Source organism: Cannabis sativa, chromosome 8 (assembly GCF_029168945.1).
Source record: "Cannabis sativa cultivar Pink pepper isolate KNU-18-1 chromosome 8, ASM2916894v1, whole genome shotgun sequence".
Lineage (NCBI taxonomy): Eukaryota > Viridiplantae > Streptophyta > Magnoliopsida > Rosales > Cannabaceae > Cannabis > Cannabis sativa.
The window spans coordinates 27,371,311-27,390,362 of record NC_083608.1 but is presented as its reverse complement, the minus strand read 5'-3'; the positions used below and the strand labels follow the sequence as shown (position 1 = coordinate 27,390,362).

The 19,052-nt window shown below is 33.7% G+C and overlaps 1 protein-coding gene across 1 annotated transcript; it reads right to left on the bottom strand.

Moving 5' to 3' along the window:
• Window positions 1-4,423: 4,423 nt before the first annotated feature.
• LOC115698495 (uncharacterized) lies at window positions 4,424-8,677 on the bottom strand. The gene is made up of 8 exons (XM_030625570.2): window positions 8,186-8,677; window positions 7,842-7,922; window positions 7,657-7,716; window positions 5,958-6,001; window positions 5,300-5,342; window positions 5,142-5,213; window positions 4,941-5,042; window positions 4,424-4,853 (listed from the first exon to the last, which is right to left on the bottom strand). The coding sequence occupies exons 1-8, from the start codon at window positions 8,561-8,563 to the stop codon at window positions 4,734-4,736; spliced, it is 900 nt and encodes a 299-aa protein (XP_030481430.1). The 5' UTR covers window positions 8,564-8,677; the 3' UTR covers window positions 4,424-4,733.
• Window positions 8,678-19,052: the final 10,375 nt, after the last annotated feature.

Below are 19,052 nucleotides of genomic sequence, written 5' to 3'. Positions count from 1 at the left end.
TAGCTAATTGTGGGGTTCGAATTTTTAGAGAGAGAAAGTAGATAGAGATGCTTTGATCTTATGAGGACTTTGAAGAATGTGAAAAAAGAATTAGATGAACCCTCCTTTTATAGAGGAGCCCCTATTAAAATAATAATTAAAAACTACAAAAAATATGAAAAAAAAATTATTTTGGGATGATCTTGGTCATTGATGATGATTCAATGGTGAAAATTCACTCTTGGTGAAAATCTTCAATTTTTGGGCTTTGAATCTCGTTCGACTGACTGTTTTTGGGTTATCTATTAGAAAAATCACAACTTTGTTGATGATGAATTATGGATCCAAAATCTTCAAAATTGCGATGCGGGTGTGAGACATGATTGATAGATCTTTAAAATAGATTCGAAACGCAAGTTGAATCGCGTCAATCAACACCCTACGACAAAGTTAACAACCCAACGCCCAGGTTAACACTCAGCGTCTAGAATCGTCAACCTAGATGCCAAGTGAGTGCCGAAACGTCCCAGAATTGTATTTTTTTGATGCCTAAGTGATGTGTTGGCACCACTTAGTCAGTTCAATGTTTTGGTGAAGTTGTTCACAGTTCTTAGAGATGTCGTTGTTTTGTGAAATCGGAAACTCAAAACTCCTCGATTTTGTCGATATTCCACCTTGTTGAAATGGTTGAGGTCTTCTTGGCGACTGTCAATGAAATGTTGTAGCAGTCGCTGGTTGTTATTTGGTTGATTAAGAATGTGACCAACTCCCAAATTAATATACCTAAGATGGGGGTAATGTCTTCCCCGTCTTGGGCGCACCTTGGAGTAATTGTAGGTGCGGTCTCCATTATTTCTTTGGTCTTAACCATAGAAGCCTTCGTCATCCCTTCGACTGAATTTACAGCGGAAGAGGCCTTCTTCGTTCCCTCGACCAGAGGAGGTCATCCTCATCCCCTCGGTTGTTAGCACAGTGTTGTAACATTCATATGCTACTCTTTGAATGCCAAGGAGACGGTCGATACCAACTGCTGTCGAGAACTTGATACCAGCTGCTATCTAGAACTTGACAGACAGGTAGTAGATCGATGAGATGTCTCAAAGGTCGTAGAATGTTGACCTTCCAAGGAGACTTGGTGTCGATCACTATGAAGGTAGTTATAGGGGTGTTCTACCGTGGGGCTGTTTCGACTGTTAGTGGTAATTTGATTTCACCACATAGAGTGATGTCGACTTTGCTGAAACTATACATAAGTTGTTTGTATGACTCCATATTCTTGCGAGGACAAACCCATTCTTTTCGGGGTCTATTTGAAAAGGTATATGATGATGCTTCTGTTGGAATTTATTTTACCAGGATCTTAAATCTACTCACAAGTATGTTGTTTAAACACCCTAAATATGAACTTTCTAAAACGATAAATTAAACACATATAAAGTTAAGAAAACCTTACATTGATGCAGCGGAATTAATGTCTCATTCCGCTCAGATCTCTAACCCTCGTATCCTTTCTGTAGCAGAGTATAATCAAGATCTGAGCCCGAATGTCCTTCTTCTTCAAGTTTGATCCTTCACAGTCTTCCAATCTATGATTGAGTTACTGCTTGCTGTGTGTGGGCACTCACTCTTTCAATAGGGTCGAAATTGATGAAGGGAAAAGAGAAGAGAGGGTTTCGGCCAGGTATAGAAAGTGAGGAAGGCTCAGTTTTTCTGAAAAGAGAAATTTGAAACTCCACAAATAGTGGTCGGCCATGGTGTGTTAATGGGCCCCACTTGATTTTGCAGTTTTAACAAATTTTATTTCTATTTTCTCAAAAACGCAAAATTTCCAATTCTAACCTTTTAAATGCCAAAACTAACTATTTAATAACTAAAATAGATTATTAAATAATATTGTCATTTAATTTAATTATTAATTAGACATATAAAGTCCATTAATAAATAAATAAACCCAGAAACTCTTTTCTTTACAATTTCACCCCTACTTAGTGAAAATTCATAAAATTAGACATAGTCTAACTTTAGAATTATAATTGATCAATCACGAATCAATTAATGAGTCTTACAAGCAGAATGTTCTCAACTAGAATGAGGACCATGGATCTATATGCTGAGCTTCCAATAAGTGAACCAAATTTACTAAGTAAATTCCTACTTATTAATTCTTCGTTGAATCCACTCTTAGAACTTAGAATTGCACTCTCAGACTTATATAGAGCATATTATATGTTCCACGATGTCAATATGCTATCTCATTTAACCATTGTTATAATCTTATTGTGATTTAAAGATCCTCTATATAGATGATCTACATCGAGATGGGATTTCTTTACCGTTCTCACCCCTCAATGTATTTTGCCCCTTAAAACACTTAGCTACCTGTAAATGGTGTTTAGTGATCTAATGATTAGTCAGTTAAACAAGAGCTCATCCATTTACTTCTATTTGCTAAGCTCGAAGGGAATCATCACTTGACTTCTATACACCAGTAGAAGCTATAGATTCCTTATTTATGTTCAGCACTCCCACTCAATCATACTATCATGTTCCCAAAATATACGTATCATCCTGACCTAAAAGTAGGCTTAACTAATAAATCAAAGAACATGAATAGCACTCCTGAGTTGAGCCTAAGCATATCAGGATTTAGATTCTTTTAATCTTAAGATCAACTACCGATATTGACTTGGAAAGATATATATAACGGTAAGTTTGTAATATCTTAACTTAGTTGCAATATCGGTCCAGTCCAATGTATACTCCATACATTCGAAACTAGTATACTTTACTAATGTCCTGGAAAGAACATAACACTTACTCCAAGTGTAAGTACACATCATTGCTGATTATCACATTAGTGTAAATCCAATAACACTGATGAAACAGGGACCAAGTCTTTTGATTCATATGATCACAATCACATTCCACTGTGTTGACGATACTGTAATTGTGAATAAACATATGATCTGGATTTAACTGATTCTGTGTGTAAATGCAATACACATATTAAACATATTAAACCATTAGCATGTAAAATTCATGCAAACATCAATCACTTCAAATTTCTTATATTGATAACTAATCAGATTATAAAGAGTTTTATTTAGGGCATAAAACCCAACAGCTTCATCGTTAATCATCACATTTCTATCATCTATTGGCGATTTAAACCTTGCTAATGAGCGGGTCGTTATATGTTCGGCCAAAGATTCGATCAATGCCTTGGGAACTAGATGTTGGGATTTTATGCTATAAATAAAATCCATTTAAATACAATCTGATTTGTTATCAATAGAAGATTAGAAGTCATTTATGTTTACATATAGTTTTCACGTTTATGGTTTAATGTATACAATTTCTATTAAATCCAGAACATATAGTTATTCACAATTACAATGATGACAACATTGTGGAAGGTAATTGTGATTATATGCTTCAAAAGTTAATGTCCCATGATTCATCAGTGCAATGGATTTACACTGATGTGATAGTCAGCGATAAAGCTCACTTACACATTGGATAAGTGTTATGTTCTTTCCAGAATATTGGCAAAGTATGCTAGTATCGGATGTATGGAGTATACATTGGACTGAGACCGATATTGACCTTATTAATATATTATAATCTTACCGTTGTATCTTTCTAAGTTAATATCACTAGTTGATCCTAGATCAAAAATCCTGACATGATTAGGTTTGATCTCAAGAGTGTTATTTGTGTTCTTAAAGTTGTTAGTTAAAGCCTACCATTTGGTTCGGGTCACACATACAGCTTGGGAACATGATAGTACAATTGAGTGAGAGCGTTAATCATAGATATGAAATCTATAGCTTCTATAGGTATTTAGAAGTGAAACGATGATCTCCTTCGAGCTTGGCTGAATAGAGATAAATGATTGAGGCCTCATTTCTGTAATTATATTAGTTTAATGAAGTATCATTTATAGGTAGCTAAGTGTTTTTAGAATAAAATACATTGAAGGGTAGAACGATACCTGGACCCAGACCCAGACCCCGGACCCCGACCCAAGATCTGGATCCTGGACCTCGGATGCAGACCCAGACCCGAGACCCGAACCGATAGTTGGTGTTGGGATCGAATGTATTAAAAATATATTATAACTTTACACAATCAATTAATACAAGTCAATACCAAACATCGTATTGTATTAAATAATACTAAGACAAGACAAGACAAGACAAGACAACACAAGACAAGACAACACAAGACAAGACAAGACAACACAAGACAAGACAACGCAACGCAACACAACACAACACAACGCAACGTACCAAACGAACACTTTAATTATAACAATATAACTTTAAACATTACAATTGTAATAATTTAGTTGTTTTGTTGCTAAAAAATAATTTAGATATTGTTACAAACTTCAGAATTTTAATGTCCTCGCCGCTTAAAAACAACTTAGATATTTAAAAAATGTTACAAATATAATAATTTATTAAGTATTTTCATTTCAAATATTCCTTATTATTTTATATTTTAAATAAATTACTCTGGTCTAATTCTATTTCCTCCCTTTACTACCAATGCAGCCGCATTCCAAATATCACTACTACATTATTATGAGTCCCATAACAGCTATGATATTGGCACTTCTTTTAACAATTACAGGAATCATATTTTCTTGAAAGGGTAGCTGATAGTAAAAATGTGATGAATGAACTGAATACCACTAATTTAGCCGCCCCAACAAATAATTAACTCATCTTTACAAATGCTTTACTAAATTATATTGCTTTCTCCAGCCATTTTGGCATTCTTAATGAGGCCCTTAATCCAAGCCTGGTTAGGAAAACAGAATACAACAGGTGCAGCAGGAACACAAATGATCCACTATTTAGAAAAACCTGTTCGAGTGAACACGACAAAGTTAACACTGAATAAGAAAAACATGGAGGGGCTTAAGATAAGAGGAGGTTGAGATGTGAAAATACCAGAACCCCGAAGATAATGTAAATTGTATTCATTGACGGAACTGTATAAACTCCTGCTGCAGTGATCAAGAATGTAAGAGAAGCATGTATATTTATTGTGATCTGCAAGTGAACCAAAAACTTTGTTAATTCCTGACAATGTCAAGAAAAGAAAATACACAAACACACAAAAATAAACTAAAGATATAGATGATTAATTACCAAAGCCAATATGTTTTCCCTGATTATAAACGAAGTAATCAAAACATATCCGACAGCACCAAGAGCGCGGACCTGTTAATATAAAGACATTATAAGCTTGTTCTTATAAAAAAAAAGGAGTTGAAACAAATTTAAGACAATCGAGGAGAGGACAGTACAATTGTGCATAGAAAAATTGAGAGCTTCCAATCTGATCCTGACCTGAAAGATGCAACAAGGAAAAATAAAAACAATAAAATTATGTGATAAGTATACTCCTAAACACAATTAATTTAAATAGCAATAGAACAATAGCCAAACAGTAGGAATTTATAGAAGATTGATATTGAATGTATGAGAAAAGCTAGTTACAAAAGATGGGTGCCCCTAGGCCCCTTTGATGCAAAGAGTTTTACTCAATACATTGCATACCCTCCAATTCTCCTTAGTATCCTATATATACTCTTCTATTCCCACCCGAACACTACCCTTAATACAAAGACACAAATACCCTTTTATTTAATCTCTTGTATCCTATTCTACTATCTTGGGTCTATCATTATGAAGGAAATTGAAAAAAGATGTTTCATAATTCTGTCCTTATATTATATATCCTTAAAAGTAACCACACTAGAGGAACATACAGAAAGCTAACTCTTTTTTGATTCTTGAACTGAAAATTTATGCATAATACAGACTTGGTAACCAATATTAGAACCACAAAGTGACAAGACAATAAATAATCATATAAAAGGTTGTAATTTTTTCTTTTCTTTTCAAACATCAAAGCATAGTTTTCCCAATGTTTTATTTTGCGTAGAGAAGAATCACACATACCTCCACAAAGCACCCATTGTCAAACCAACTAGACCATGCTTAAGCTGCACAAGATGTAGCCACAGAGAATGAAATTAGCTTATGAGTTGTAAGGTTAATCAACTGATGAATACAATACTAGAAAACATCATCTCAATGTTGCTCATTTTCATTTACTCTTCAAATATACTGATTACAAACTCTTGATTGTAAGCAATTGCATTTTATAATACAAAATGGACTAGAATAAAAAGCCAATCCATGTTAAAATTTTGTCATCAAAATCCAAGTCTAGCAAAAAGCGAAAACTTCAGCTTCAAAGCCTACGATGATTTTAAGGAGAAATGATAAGCCACAGTCAATAAGTTCATTTTGTATTAACCCTTCTGCTTACATTCCTCATCATAATCGGGCTGAACTGATTCCTAAAACTCAGCATTCATGATAAACCACCAATCACATGTAACAATTTTAATCCTATAAATATATATTTTTTCAGTACAAAGCCTGCTACACCATTATTCCTACCAAATCCTTGGAGATATACAATACAATCCCAGAACTCAAATAGTATAATAATAATTGTCTTTTTAATCATCTTCTCTCCAATAGTATAATAATTATCTAAGTACATGTAGTATGATACAATCCCAATTGCCTTTCTATCAGTTGACACCTCTGGAAGCCTAAGAACAGACATTAGAAGGCAGCTTGATAAAAAAATCACCACTAAGCATACAAAACCAATCGATCTCCTCAAAGACCGGCCTCAGTTATTCTTCAGAATTATCTAATAATCTTGAAAGCAAACAACTTGCTACTATGTGAAGCGAAATTCCACTAGTTCTACAGTGTTGAAATTAGATGTAGTGTTACAAACTTGCTTTCAAAAAGTAAACTCCGCCAATATTTCAGCTACCGAACAATCTAAAGTCCAATACTAACCTCTCAAAATATTCCCAAATCTTCAAATCATTGAAGAAAAAGAATGATAATGTAACTAACAAAAGAAAAAAAAAACACACATGGATGATGTAATCCCTCTCAGGCACCATATGCATCAGAGTTTTACATTCAAGCTCACTCTAAAAAAACCCATTATGCCAATCATGTCAAAATAAAGCTTCCAGTAGATGTTTAGGAGTATTTTCCGAGCTATATGATTACTATAAATCACTAGCCATGTCTGTTTGGTTCCTTGTTGATTCAGAAATTCCATAAATTTGATTCTGTTTGAGAGATCTGACAATAAACCACCTACATTTTGAACTTGGGATAGAGACAATTCAGCTAAATTTGTGTGAAAGTAGCCTCTCTTTTTTATTACAGTTCTACCCAACAGAGGACTTCAACATGCCACACAACTTATTTGTCAGCAAACAAAAATGTTTTCATCATAGTCATCATCCATCTATAAACTTGTTTAGGATATTAATTCTGTTGAAGCAACTTTTAAAACTTTACACAATAGAAACTGATATTTCACAGCATCTATATCCTAAGCTAAGTCCAGTAAACAAATCAGAAATTAACTGAAGATAGTTCTGGGATGTGACAGCAATTAATTTTCTTGTGCTTCTGCCAAGTCATATACAAATATATACTAGACAATATAAGTTAAATTCTTTAAGAACCTTAGAATTCATACTCAAACCTACTTATCTAAGCAATCAAATAAAGGTGTTAGGGAATAAGCTAATAAAAATGAAAACTGACTCACCAGGTAGGTTAATGCTTTTACAGGACCGGACAACACAAGTAATAGCATAGTTGTTGCCACCTACCAAGATGAAAGATTATTGCCATCAGAGTTAAAAATAAAACTTACTTAAAATCATATGCAAGCTATATATACGAGAATTCTCCATATATGGCACATTAGGTAAGCCATTAATGGTGACAGACCATAGTCTTTCTTCCAGCTGGAATTCCCCATCTCATTGATGAAATCACTATTGGAAGTGAGAAGAAGCATCCAAAATAATTCTGCACACAAAGCCATATAAAAAACTTTATACACTAATAACAGTATCAAAAGTGCAGACATAACTAACCGTTTTAAGTAACCAAAGATAGTTGTTCGAATCATAGATAGTAATTAAGATACATATTCCACTTTTCGTTTAACTATTATTCCAACTATTACCAAAAAAAAAAAAGAATACTTTGAAAGAAAAAAAAATAAACTATGATTTTGGTTTCATCAGCTGAAATAAAAAGAACCCACTTTTGAATTCATACTATCGAACCTCAATCGCTAAAGAATTACTCAAAAAATAGACTAAGCCGGTGAGAGCAGCAAACATGGAACACTCCACCAATGCCAAAGTTTTCTGATACACCACTCCCCTTGAAGACAAATCGTCAACCTGAGGCGAAGGTTTGTCTTTATCATCATCATTTTGGAAAAACAATGGTTCAATTTTGAGGACCCTCGGGGGGTTGAAGGTGAGGTTGGAGGAGCGAGGGATTGGGATAGGAGAGGGTGAATGTGAAAAGCAGTGACGATTGGGTTTGAAATGACACCTGCTGGGTCTGTGGGAGACTGAATAGATAAAGGAAGGGAGAGGGATATTTTGGGAAAGGAAGAAAGACAGGTGGTGCGGTTGAACTTTCAGAGGAATCATGGAGTTCAGAAGAGAAGAGAAAAGAGAAGAAGAAGAAGAAGATTACTTAGTTTTACATATATGCCATTCAAAAAAAAAAAATAAAATTTTACATACATGCATTATGCACGTGATGCCTTAAAAGAACAATATATTTTCTTCTTTTTGTTTTTGGTTTTAGGAAATTTGTGGCAAGATAATTACATATAAGACGTTATTTTTTTATAAAAAAATTAAATTTTTAAGTTTAAAGAATGTTTTTTTATATTCTTTGAGCGTCTGCCCTCCTTAGTGCTCTGTGGCAGTTTGTGGTTTTTAATGGTTTCTTGACAGTTTTCTTATGGTTTTTCCTGAGTTTTCTATCTCTCCTTCCCATCACAACACTAAATCGATCATTCCTCTATCTGCATTTCATAGATTTATCTCCTTGTACTCATAGATTCTGCTATGCAAAAGATGAAAAAGCCTATGAATTTAACTGAGGATGAAGAGGGGGTATTCGATCTTACTGATCTGATTCCTTCTCGACACCAAGAGGCTTCTGATCTTGTTCTCTATGCTAAAGTTCTTACAGGAAAGAAAGCTTGGTTATCTACATTCAAAAACCAGATGGCGCAGCACTGGAATGGTAGATTCCCAGTAACAATCACGGAATCTTCAGATATGTTTTCTCTAAGTTTCGGCTGTGAGGGTGATAAAGTGAGGGCTCTCCTTCGAGAACCTTTTCACTTCCAAAATCACCACATCGTGCTGTACTCTCCCACTCAAGGACAAACAGTTAACTCTGATTCACTCATTTATACACCATTTTGGGTACAGATCTTCAGACTTCCTTTCCTTAGCAAGACTAAAGGAATTGCAATTGCTCTTGGAAACATTATTGGTGAATATGTGGATGTATTTGAGGATTCTCTTAGTGAAGGTTGGGGACCATTTTTGCGTGTCAGAGTGAAAATTGACATTACTAAACCACTTTTGAGAGGCAAAATGATCACTTTACAGCAAGCGAAAGAGGAATTTTGGGTGGAATTTCGGTATGAACGGTTACCTGAATACTGTATGGAATGTGGCCGATTGGGACACCCTTTTGACAAGTGCTCAGTCTATCTTGAGAAGTTGGATAATGGTATTAAACCAGATTTGGAATATAGGCCTACAATGAAGGGTGCACCACTACCGATTTCGAATTATGATCGCTATAGAACTGACTTTTCCAAGGGCAATGCTTGGCCATTACTTACCCGATTGGCAAAAACATCACTCATTTCGGCCATAACAAACTTAAAAAATCGTGAAAGTCCTAATCCAACACACTTACTTATAGGTGAATCTTCACAACCAAGGGTTGTTTCCTCTGCCATTTCAACTGGAGGTAGTATCCCTGGAGTTAATAGATCTGTGCAATCGGGTTTTGATGTTGCTACATCGACTGGAGTTAGTATCCCTGCAGTAACCAACACTGCTATGTCTAGTAGTGTTGCCATAAATGGTTCTAAGTCCATGAATACTGCCCCAACCTTGGTCTCTAAACCAGTTGTACCTACGGCCCAACAACATCGCAATGTGCTGCAATTTTCTGCAGCAATGTCCCAGGCGCAATCAAAGCCAAATTCCAATGATAATGTGGTTGACCTATCACGGGTTTTTACTCCTCTGGCTGCTATGGATGTGTCTTCAAACTTTTTTGCAACATATCCTCCAACAAACGCTACTGTCCAGGCCTCCTCTACATTCAGTCAGTTGAATTCTCCAGTACCAACTCGGCTTTACCACAATCCAAAATCGATTATCACTGCTTCTGCTGAACCACACATAGGAAAGGAAAATCTATCTCCAAATAGACTTACGAAGAGAACTTCTGAGAGCTTAAGTCTGAGGCAAACTCTAAAGAGATGCAGGGGTAACCAAGCACTATTCATGTCCTCTTTGTCAGGGGATAATGAATCACACTTTGATGTTTCCATTGATGACATGGATTCTACTGGTGATAAGGACAATTCTACGGAGTCTGAATCTCAGCTCCGCAAGCAGCCATGAAAATCTTAAGTTGGAATTCTCGTAGTTTGGGGAACCCGAGTGCTTTCTGTCATCTCAAATTGCTTGTAAAAGAGCAATCCCCGACTGTTCTCTTTATTATGGAAACTAAGCTAGGTTCTAATTCTATTTCTCACTTTCGTAATGTTTTACATTTCAATAACGGACTTGAAGTCCCTCGTGTTGGTCTTAGTGGAGGTTTAATGTTGCTTTGGAAAGATGATGTAAATGTAACCTTATTGAACTATAATACAAATATCTTTGATTGCTATATGTCTTGTGGAAATGGTCCGACTTGGCATTTTACTGCTTTTTATGGTGAACCGGCTGCTCATAATAGACATCTCACTTGGACACTCTTAGAACGATTGAAGGATGTTGCTCCTTTACTACCTTGGATAGTAATTGGAGACTTTAATGAATTCTTGTCAAATGCCAATAAGTCAGGTGGAGCTCTTCGTAGAGAGTCGCAAATGGACAAATTTAGACAAGTTCTTGACCATTGTCATCTTCATGAGCAGGCCTTTGAAGGCGATTCATTCACTTGGATTAAGGGCAGGCTGTCACTTGATGCTTTAAAGGAGAGACTTGACTGGTGTTTTGTGAACACTTCATGGTGTGATACTTTCCAACCAATTTTAACTCAGCACCTAGATTACTATGGTTCAGACCATCGAGCAATCTCTGTCAAAGTATTGCAGCATTCGGCTACACACCAGCAACATTCTGTGCAAAGAAGGTTCCGATTTGAAAAAATTTGGTTACATGAGGAAGAAGCTACTGATATCATCAAACAAAATTGGCAATGTGCTGATGCCGAAAATGCTGGTGCAATTTTTAACAAAAATATCAGCAACTGTGCTGGTTTGCTACAGCAGTGGCATAGACACAAGTTCAGGAATCTTAAAAAAAAGATTTCAAAAGTGCAGCAAAATGTTACAGACTTGAACAACATCAGTAATCGTATCCCTATTGTGTTGAATGACCTGAAATGCCAAGAAAATGTTCTAGATGACTTGCTAGCTCAAGAAGAGATGTATTGGCAACAACGTTCATGAGTAGATTGGATGCAAAATGGAGACCAAAATACCAAGTTTTTTCATGCATATGCCTCTTCCCGAAAACAACATAATACCATTAAATCCCTGGTTGATCATAATGGTCATGTGGTGAGTTCAAAAACTGGTATGACAGCCATCATTACATCTTACTTTGAGGATCTTTTTTCTGCAACTGCAGTAAACAGAGAAGCTTTGAACCATGTTTTAGACACCATTCCAACAACAATCACCTCAGCTATGAATGATTCTCTAACACAGCCTTTCACGAGTACTGGAGTGTTTAATGCTCTTAAAACGATTAATCCAGATAAGAGCCCAGGGAGTGATGGCATGTCTGCTATGTTCTACCACCAATATTGGCCTATTGTTGGAGATGTAGTCACAAAGGTTGCTTTGGGAGTTCTTAATGACGGTCACAGTATGGCATCTTTTAATCAATCACTCATCACATTAATACCAAAGATTAAGGTTACCCAAGGTATGAGTGATTTCCGACCAATAAGCCTCTGTAATGTCATTTACAAAATAATTTCCAAGACCCTTGCTATCAGATTCAAAGAGGTTCTTCCAGTGGTTATCTCTGAAACACAAAGTGCTTTTCTCTCTAATCGACTCATCACTGATAATATCCTTGTTGCTTTTGAGTTGGTACATCATTTGAAGCATAAAACAAGGGGAAACAGAAGCTACTCAGTCCTCAAACTGGATATAAGCAAAGCGTTTGATAGAGTGGAATGGTTCTACATTCAAGAGGTTATGCGAAAAATGGGCTTCCATCAGAAATGGATTTCTTTGATTATGAGTTGTCTGAGCACTACTAGCTTCTCATTTATGCTGAATGGAGAAGAGGTTGGGCATGTGCAACCTACTCGAGGTCTTCGCCAAGGTGACCTGCTGTCACCTTATTTGTTCTTGATTTGTTCTGAAGGGCTCTCACGTCTTCTACAATATGAAGAAGCAAATCAAAATCTCAGGGGGTTAAGGTTAACACGTCATGCTCCTTCCATTTCCCATTTATTATTTGCTGATGACAGTCTCATCTTTTGTGAAGCTACCAACAATTCAGCAATTGCCATTCATAGGGTCTTGGATATCTATCATAAAGCATCTGGCCAACTGCTAAACACATCCAAGTCAGTCATGTCTTTCTCCCCCAACACTACTCAAGCAGCAAAAACTTTCTTCCATCAAATTCTTGGAATGCCAATAAGTGAATGTCATGAACGTTACCTTGGTCTCCCTGCTTTCTCGGAGCGAGATAAAAAGGAAATGTTTAGTGATATCAAGGAACGCATATGGCAAAGATTACATGCATGGAATGAAAAACTTTTTTCAGTAGGTGGAAAGGAGGTGCTCTTGAAAGCTGTGGTTCAATCCATTCCAACATATGCAATGAGTTGTTTCCGTTTACCAGTTACTTTTTGCAATCAGTTGGAATCCATGATGGCTAACTTTTGGTGGGGCTTCAATAAAGATGGCTCAAAGATCCATTGGCGCAGTTGGAAATTGCTTTGTAAGTCTAAATTTGAAGGGGGAATGGGTTTCTGATCATTCGTACACTTCAACCAAGCTCTACTAGCTAAACAAGCTTGGAGAATTTTTCACATGCCTAATTCTTTGCTCAGCCGACTCTTAAAGCATCGATACTTCTCCAACAACACCTTCTTGGAAGCTCGTCTTGGCCACTCTCCTTCTCTTACTTGGCAAGGAATTCATTGGGGCCGCCAATTATTGGAAGAAGGATTGCGTTATAAGATTGGTAATGGACACAACGTATTGGTTGGTGTGGATAAATGGATTCCAACTCATTTTAATTTTAAACCAGTCAGTTATACGGGCCCAAGTAACATTCCAGTTTCATCATTCATCAATGATCACCGAGAATGGAATCTCCCTTTGCTTAATCAACATTTTCAACCAATTGATGTGGATAAAATTGTTGCAATTCCACTAAGCTTTTTCCCTAGTCAAGATCGGTATATTTGGCATCATACTACAACTGGTTTGTATACTGTAAATTCTGGTTTTCACTTGGCTGAAAACTTAGCAGAAAACCGAGAATCAAGTGGATCAAGCGCTCATAGGGATTGGTGGAAAACTTTTTGGGGCCTAAGTCTACCATCAAAAGTGAAGATCTTTGCTTGGAGAGTAATGCAAAATGCACTCCCTATGGCCACTGCTCTTTGCGGAAGGAAAGTAATAAATTCTGCCACTTGTTCTTTGTGTAGTAATGCTTGGGAATCCATTGGTCATGCCATGTTTAATTGCACAAAGGCAAAGAAAGTATGGAGGGAAACTAAGTTCAAAATAGACCATAATCATGCTCATAATATGCACAATGGTGATTATCTCATTCACTTGTCTTCAATTCACTCAAAACATGACTTTGAATTAATTATATGTACCATGTGGGCTATTTGGCATGAGCGCAACAAGGTAACTCATGGGGGTGTTCCATGATCAAGTCTCACTATTGCCACTTTTGCAAGCACGCACTTGGAGAAATATGCACGGAGTAGAACTAAAAACCGGTCTGACTTTCACTGCACCAGTACAGCCACTGTTGCTGCACCAATTCAGCAACAAAATGTACAGGTTCATCCAAGTATGCCACCTACAGATCAAAGAGCCAGCTCGTCTACTGCTGTACATGCAGATAACCAACATTCTGACCGTAGCTTCAACGCTTTTCCCTGGACACCACCACCAGTTTTTGGTCTCAAATTAAATGTTGATGTTGCTGTAAACACAGACTTAAAAATTCTGGAGTGTGGAGCAATTGTACGGGACCATCACGGTAATGTTATAGCTGCTCTATCTAAGCCAGTCCAAGGATGCTTTCGATCTGATGAAATGGAAGCTAAATCGCTTTTTCATAGTCTCAATTGGGTGATACAACAACAACTTCCGATTACACATATTGAGACGGATGCATGGCGTGTTTCTTCGGCTATCAATTTAGTTTCCCGGGATCTTTCTAGTTTTACTGACTTAATAGTTGATATTAGTTGTCTTTTGTCCTTTTTCTCAAGAGTAACTGTCTCTCATGTTAAGAGACAAGCTAACCAAGCTGCACATGGTTTAGCTAAGTATGCTCTCGAGGTGGATGAAGATGTCTGTTGGATGGGTGAAATCCCAAATCCTATTTTCTCTGTTATTGTAAACGATTGCCAGTTATAATAACATTGAAATTTCTCAAAAAAAAAAGAATGTTTTTTTATATTTTTACGATTTTTTATAAAAACAACATGAAAACAACAAAAAATCTACATAAAAATAACATTTAAATAACAACAAAAATAACATGCAGATAACAAAAAATCAGTAACAAATTAACAAGAGTACAATATAAAAAGATCGTATTTTCTGTAAATAAAATCAAACAAATCGTAAAGATGTTTAAAATTCCGTGAAACTATATTTTTGTAATTCTTTTGTTATTTTTTGTGTATTTGTAAAATTATCCCAATAAATATTTAGAGCACTCCCTAGCTAATCAATATCAATTTATATAGAGAGGAGGTTTCAATAGTTACATTTTTATTGTAACTATCATGGTTATATTTTTAGTCATTGGATCACTATTAAATGTTTGTGATTAATTTAGAAATTAAATAAAAAAAAATGACCTGTAACTTGATATTAACCTGTTAATTTATTTCCTTATAAAACTTTAATTAAGATTAATTATATTTTAAAATTAAATTAAGTATAATTATTAATTAATTTTTTGTAATTTATTATTAAATAAGGATCTTTTAACAATTTTTTTTACACTTAAATTATTTAAATTTTTATAACAAAATTCTTTATAATTTAAAATTATACACATATAATTTTATAATTAAAATTTTATTATACTTATAATTTTAATTTAAAATTATTTAATTTTTTTATTTAAATATTTAAAAAAGTGAAAAATAAAATAGATTACAGTGAGAACCAATACGATAAGAAAGAAGAGAGGGACTTAATGGCAGATGGTTTGAAACTGTGTTTGAAGATTACGTTCATTGCCTGGTTGTCCATCACTCCTTGCCCAAGACCACGTCCATCATCTCTTTCCAGAAGACGATCTACACTTTTACTCCAAAACCTCTACACTCCACCATTTATCGTGCGCCAACCATCTATATATTTATGTGGTTTTGGTTGATTTAGACTTTGTTGACAATGGATAATGATTCTATATAACCCACCATTGAAGAAATAAAGGCAAGTGCAATTGTATTCATTTCTGTCATTCTTTGGGAATTTTTAATGTTTGGTCACTAAGGAAAAGATATTTATGCAGTATTGGGATTAGATCATATGTCTTTACAGTGTCATTCTGTATGCTTTCAATGAAGGGTTCTTCATTGAAGGGAATTGTAGGAACTCTCATTGGATGATCAAATTAAAATTATTGTTTTAGCTTGTCTAAGAAGATAGTAGAGACATAAGAATTGAGAGAGATGAGAGAGTCTAGAGAGAATAAGAAATTCATATATTCTTCATTAATTGGTTAAGTGAGCCAATAATTCTATTTAACAAGTCACCACTCTTCACACCAACAACCAAATATGTTCTTACACTAATAAACTACTAAACTAAAGAGTAATATTTGTTATTATTTTCTGTTCTTTTATATTGGTTTAAGACAGGGGTGTATTAGCTTGACTTAGCAAGTCTTTGAATGATGGCTGGTTCAAGAGTGAGATGTAAGAGGGGTAGCTCAATGATTAGGCATGTTGTTTACTCTTGTAAGGTTTGAGGCCTCATCATCTAATTGTAAAAAAAAAAATTAATTATTTAAAAAATATTATAAGGATAGAATTTTAATTTATATAAAAATAATTTTAATTTTTGTAAAAAAAAAAATTATAAATATTATAATTAAATAACTTAAATGGTAATATAACTATAGTAGTGATTTATATATAAATAAAAAAATTATTTATAAATTTTAATTACTAAAAAATATCTTGTTAAATATTTATTTAATTATTTAAAAAATAGTTAATTATAATTAATTGATTCTAAAAAAGAAAGTTTTACCTATTAGTAACCTGCTATAATAGGTAGGGGTGTTCATCAAACCGTCCAAACCGCTTAAACCGCTCGCACTGCACCACACCGCAAAAAAAATACGGTTTAAAATTCTTTGCAGTGCGGTCGCGGTTTGAATTTTTCCTAAACTGGGCGGTGCGGTGCGGTTTTGAATTGTTAATATGCGGTTCAAACCGCACCACACCGCACATTATAAAAATATAAATTTTTATATTTATTTAGGTCCAATATGTGAACGTTCAACTCAAAGTCCACTAATTATTGTATTGTTGACACTTAATTTTTTTTTTCATATTTATTTTCAAACCTTATGGTATTTTGATAAGTTTTGCTCAAAGTTTGTTGTATTTGTGATAGTTTAATTATTTAGTGATAGTCCAAACAGCATAAACCACAATAACTACACCGCACCACACTACTTTTGCGGTGCAATTTTTGTGGGTTTTTAGTTTCGCGGTGCGGGTGCGGTTTGGGAAATTGGAAAAACCGCATGCGCGGGTTGGTTTGAAAAAATAGTCAAAAATCGCACCACCCGCACTGCGAACACCCCTAATTATAAGTAAAAGAAAAATACAACCATGATAGTTACAATAAAAATATGACCATTAAATAGTCACATATATATATATATATCTTATATATATAAAAAGAGTCTATATATACACTATTCATTCAAAACGTTAATCAAAACGGTGCATTTTTTTAGTGTATAAAAAATAGTTTCTTTTATATATAACTAGAGAATAGATTCGCGCTTCGCGCGGTTTTAATAACTTTTTAAAATTTACATTAAAAAAATTAATTTTTAGTTACGAATAGAATTTCAAGTCTAATACTATTTTATATTTTTTTTATGAATAATATAAAATTATATAATATATTTATTTAAAAAAAATTATTAGCGATCAGCACAAATTTAATCATAATACAATAAAAATAAAAGCACATTTCGGATAAAGTTATTTATCATAAAACAAAGCTATTATAAATATATATTTTTTTTTAAATGAATCAAATATTATAATGGTATAAATTTTTCTGTAATTAAAAAAATTATTATTTTTTAATTATTCATTTATAACAAAACTTAATTTTTTGTTCATATATATTTAAATTAAATATTTTATAAGTTTTTTATTTATTTAAAAATATTAACTTAAGTATTAATAATTTAAACATTATAAATTTTTAACGTTTTTATTGAATGAGAGGTAGATATTTTAAAATATTATTTATTATTTTTTTGTTGCAACAATTCATTAAATTAATGAATCATGATTTGTTATCTTTTTTATTACTGTTATTATTTATAATATTAATTGTTTGTATTAATTTTTTAAATTAGACTAATATTATTATTTTAATTGATGAATATTTTTGTCTCTTCTCTTTCCTAGGGCCATATTTTTTAAACTGAAAAACCGCGGTTTAAATCCGGACCACGACAATCCGAACCATTGTAAACCGTAACCGGGAAAACCGTTTTTGTTGGTTTGGTCAATCCGGACCGTTTACTGTGTAATGGTTCGGTTGCGGTTCGAAATAAATAATTAACGGTTAAACCGGACCGGACCGTTTATAATAAATAATTAATTCATATATATATATTTTATGTATGACTATATGTATAATTTAAAACTTTTTTGTGTGTCAAGTTTTTTATTGCATGAATTTTGAATTTTTATGTTATGTTTGACTTTTGAGAATGTTTTTATATCATTATTTATATGTTATATAGATCTATTACTTATCATGTTAAATATATATTTTAAAAAATAAAATTAAAAACTTAGTAAAAATAGTATAATTACTTAAAAAGTATGAATAATTATAAATTTCACTTAAACCGTGGTTTCGAACCAAACCAAACCGTTTTTGATGGTTTGGTTTGAGAAATTTTTTGGTTTGGTTTGGTTTCTAACATTCAAAAAACCGTTATACTGGTTTGGTTCAAAAACTATAAAATCTGAACCAAACCAATCAGTGAACACCCCTATACATAAACTAATTAAGATATATATTCAAAGTAATTATGAAATGAAAAAATTACAAATATTATAAGTAAATGGAAAAATATTAATTTTTTGGATATTTATATGAAGTTGATCAATTGAATACATATTTATATATAAATATATAAAATTAATTGTGTAAGGTATTCAATTGTCCCTACAAAGAAAAACAATAATAATTATTTTTGGACAAATCAGTGTGAATGAAGAAATATTTTACTTGTAGTATATTTTTAATGAAATATAATATATATTGTGTTTACTTGTAGTTAATAAGTATAAGACACACATAGTTTGTAAACAATGTGAGACTCTCACAAAATATATATAATTATATATACATATTACATAAAT

Bases quoted from the DNA above. Each gene is read 5' to 3' on its own strand.
- LOC115698495 (XM_030625570.2), bottom strand. From the start codon at position 8,563: ATGATTCCTCTGAAAGTTCAACCGCACCACCTGTCTTTCTTCCTTTCC. The intron at 6,002-7,656 runs GTGAGTCAGTTT...CATCTTGTGCAG, and splicing joins TAAAAGCATTAACCTACCTG to CTTAAGCATGGTCTAGTTGG. The intron at 5,214-5,299 runs GTACTGTCCTCT...TTATATTAACAG, and splicing joins CAATTTTTCTATGCACAATT to GTCCGCGCTCTTGGTGCTGT.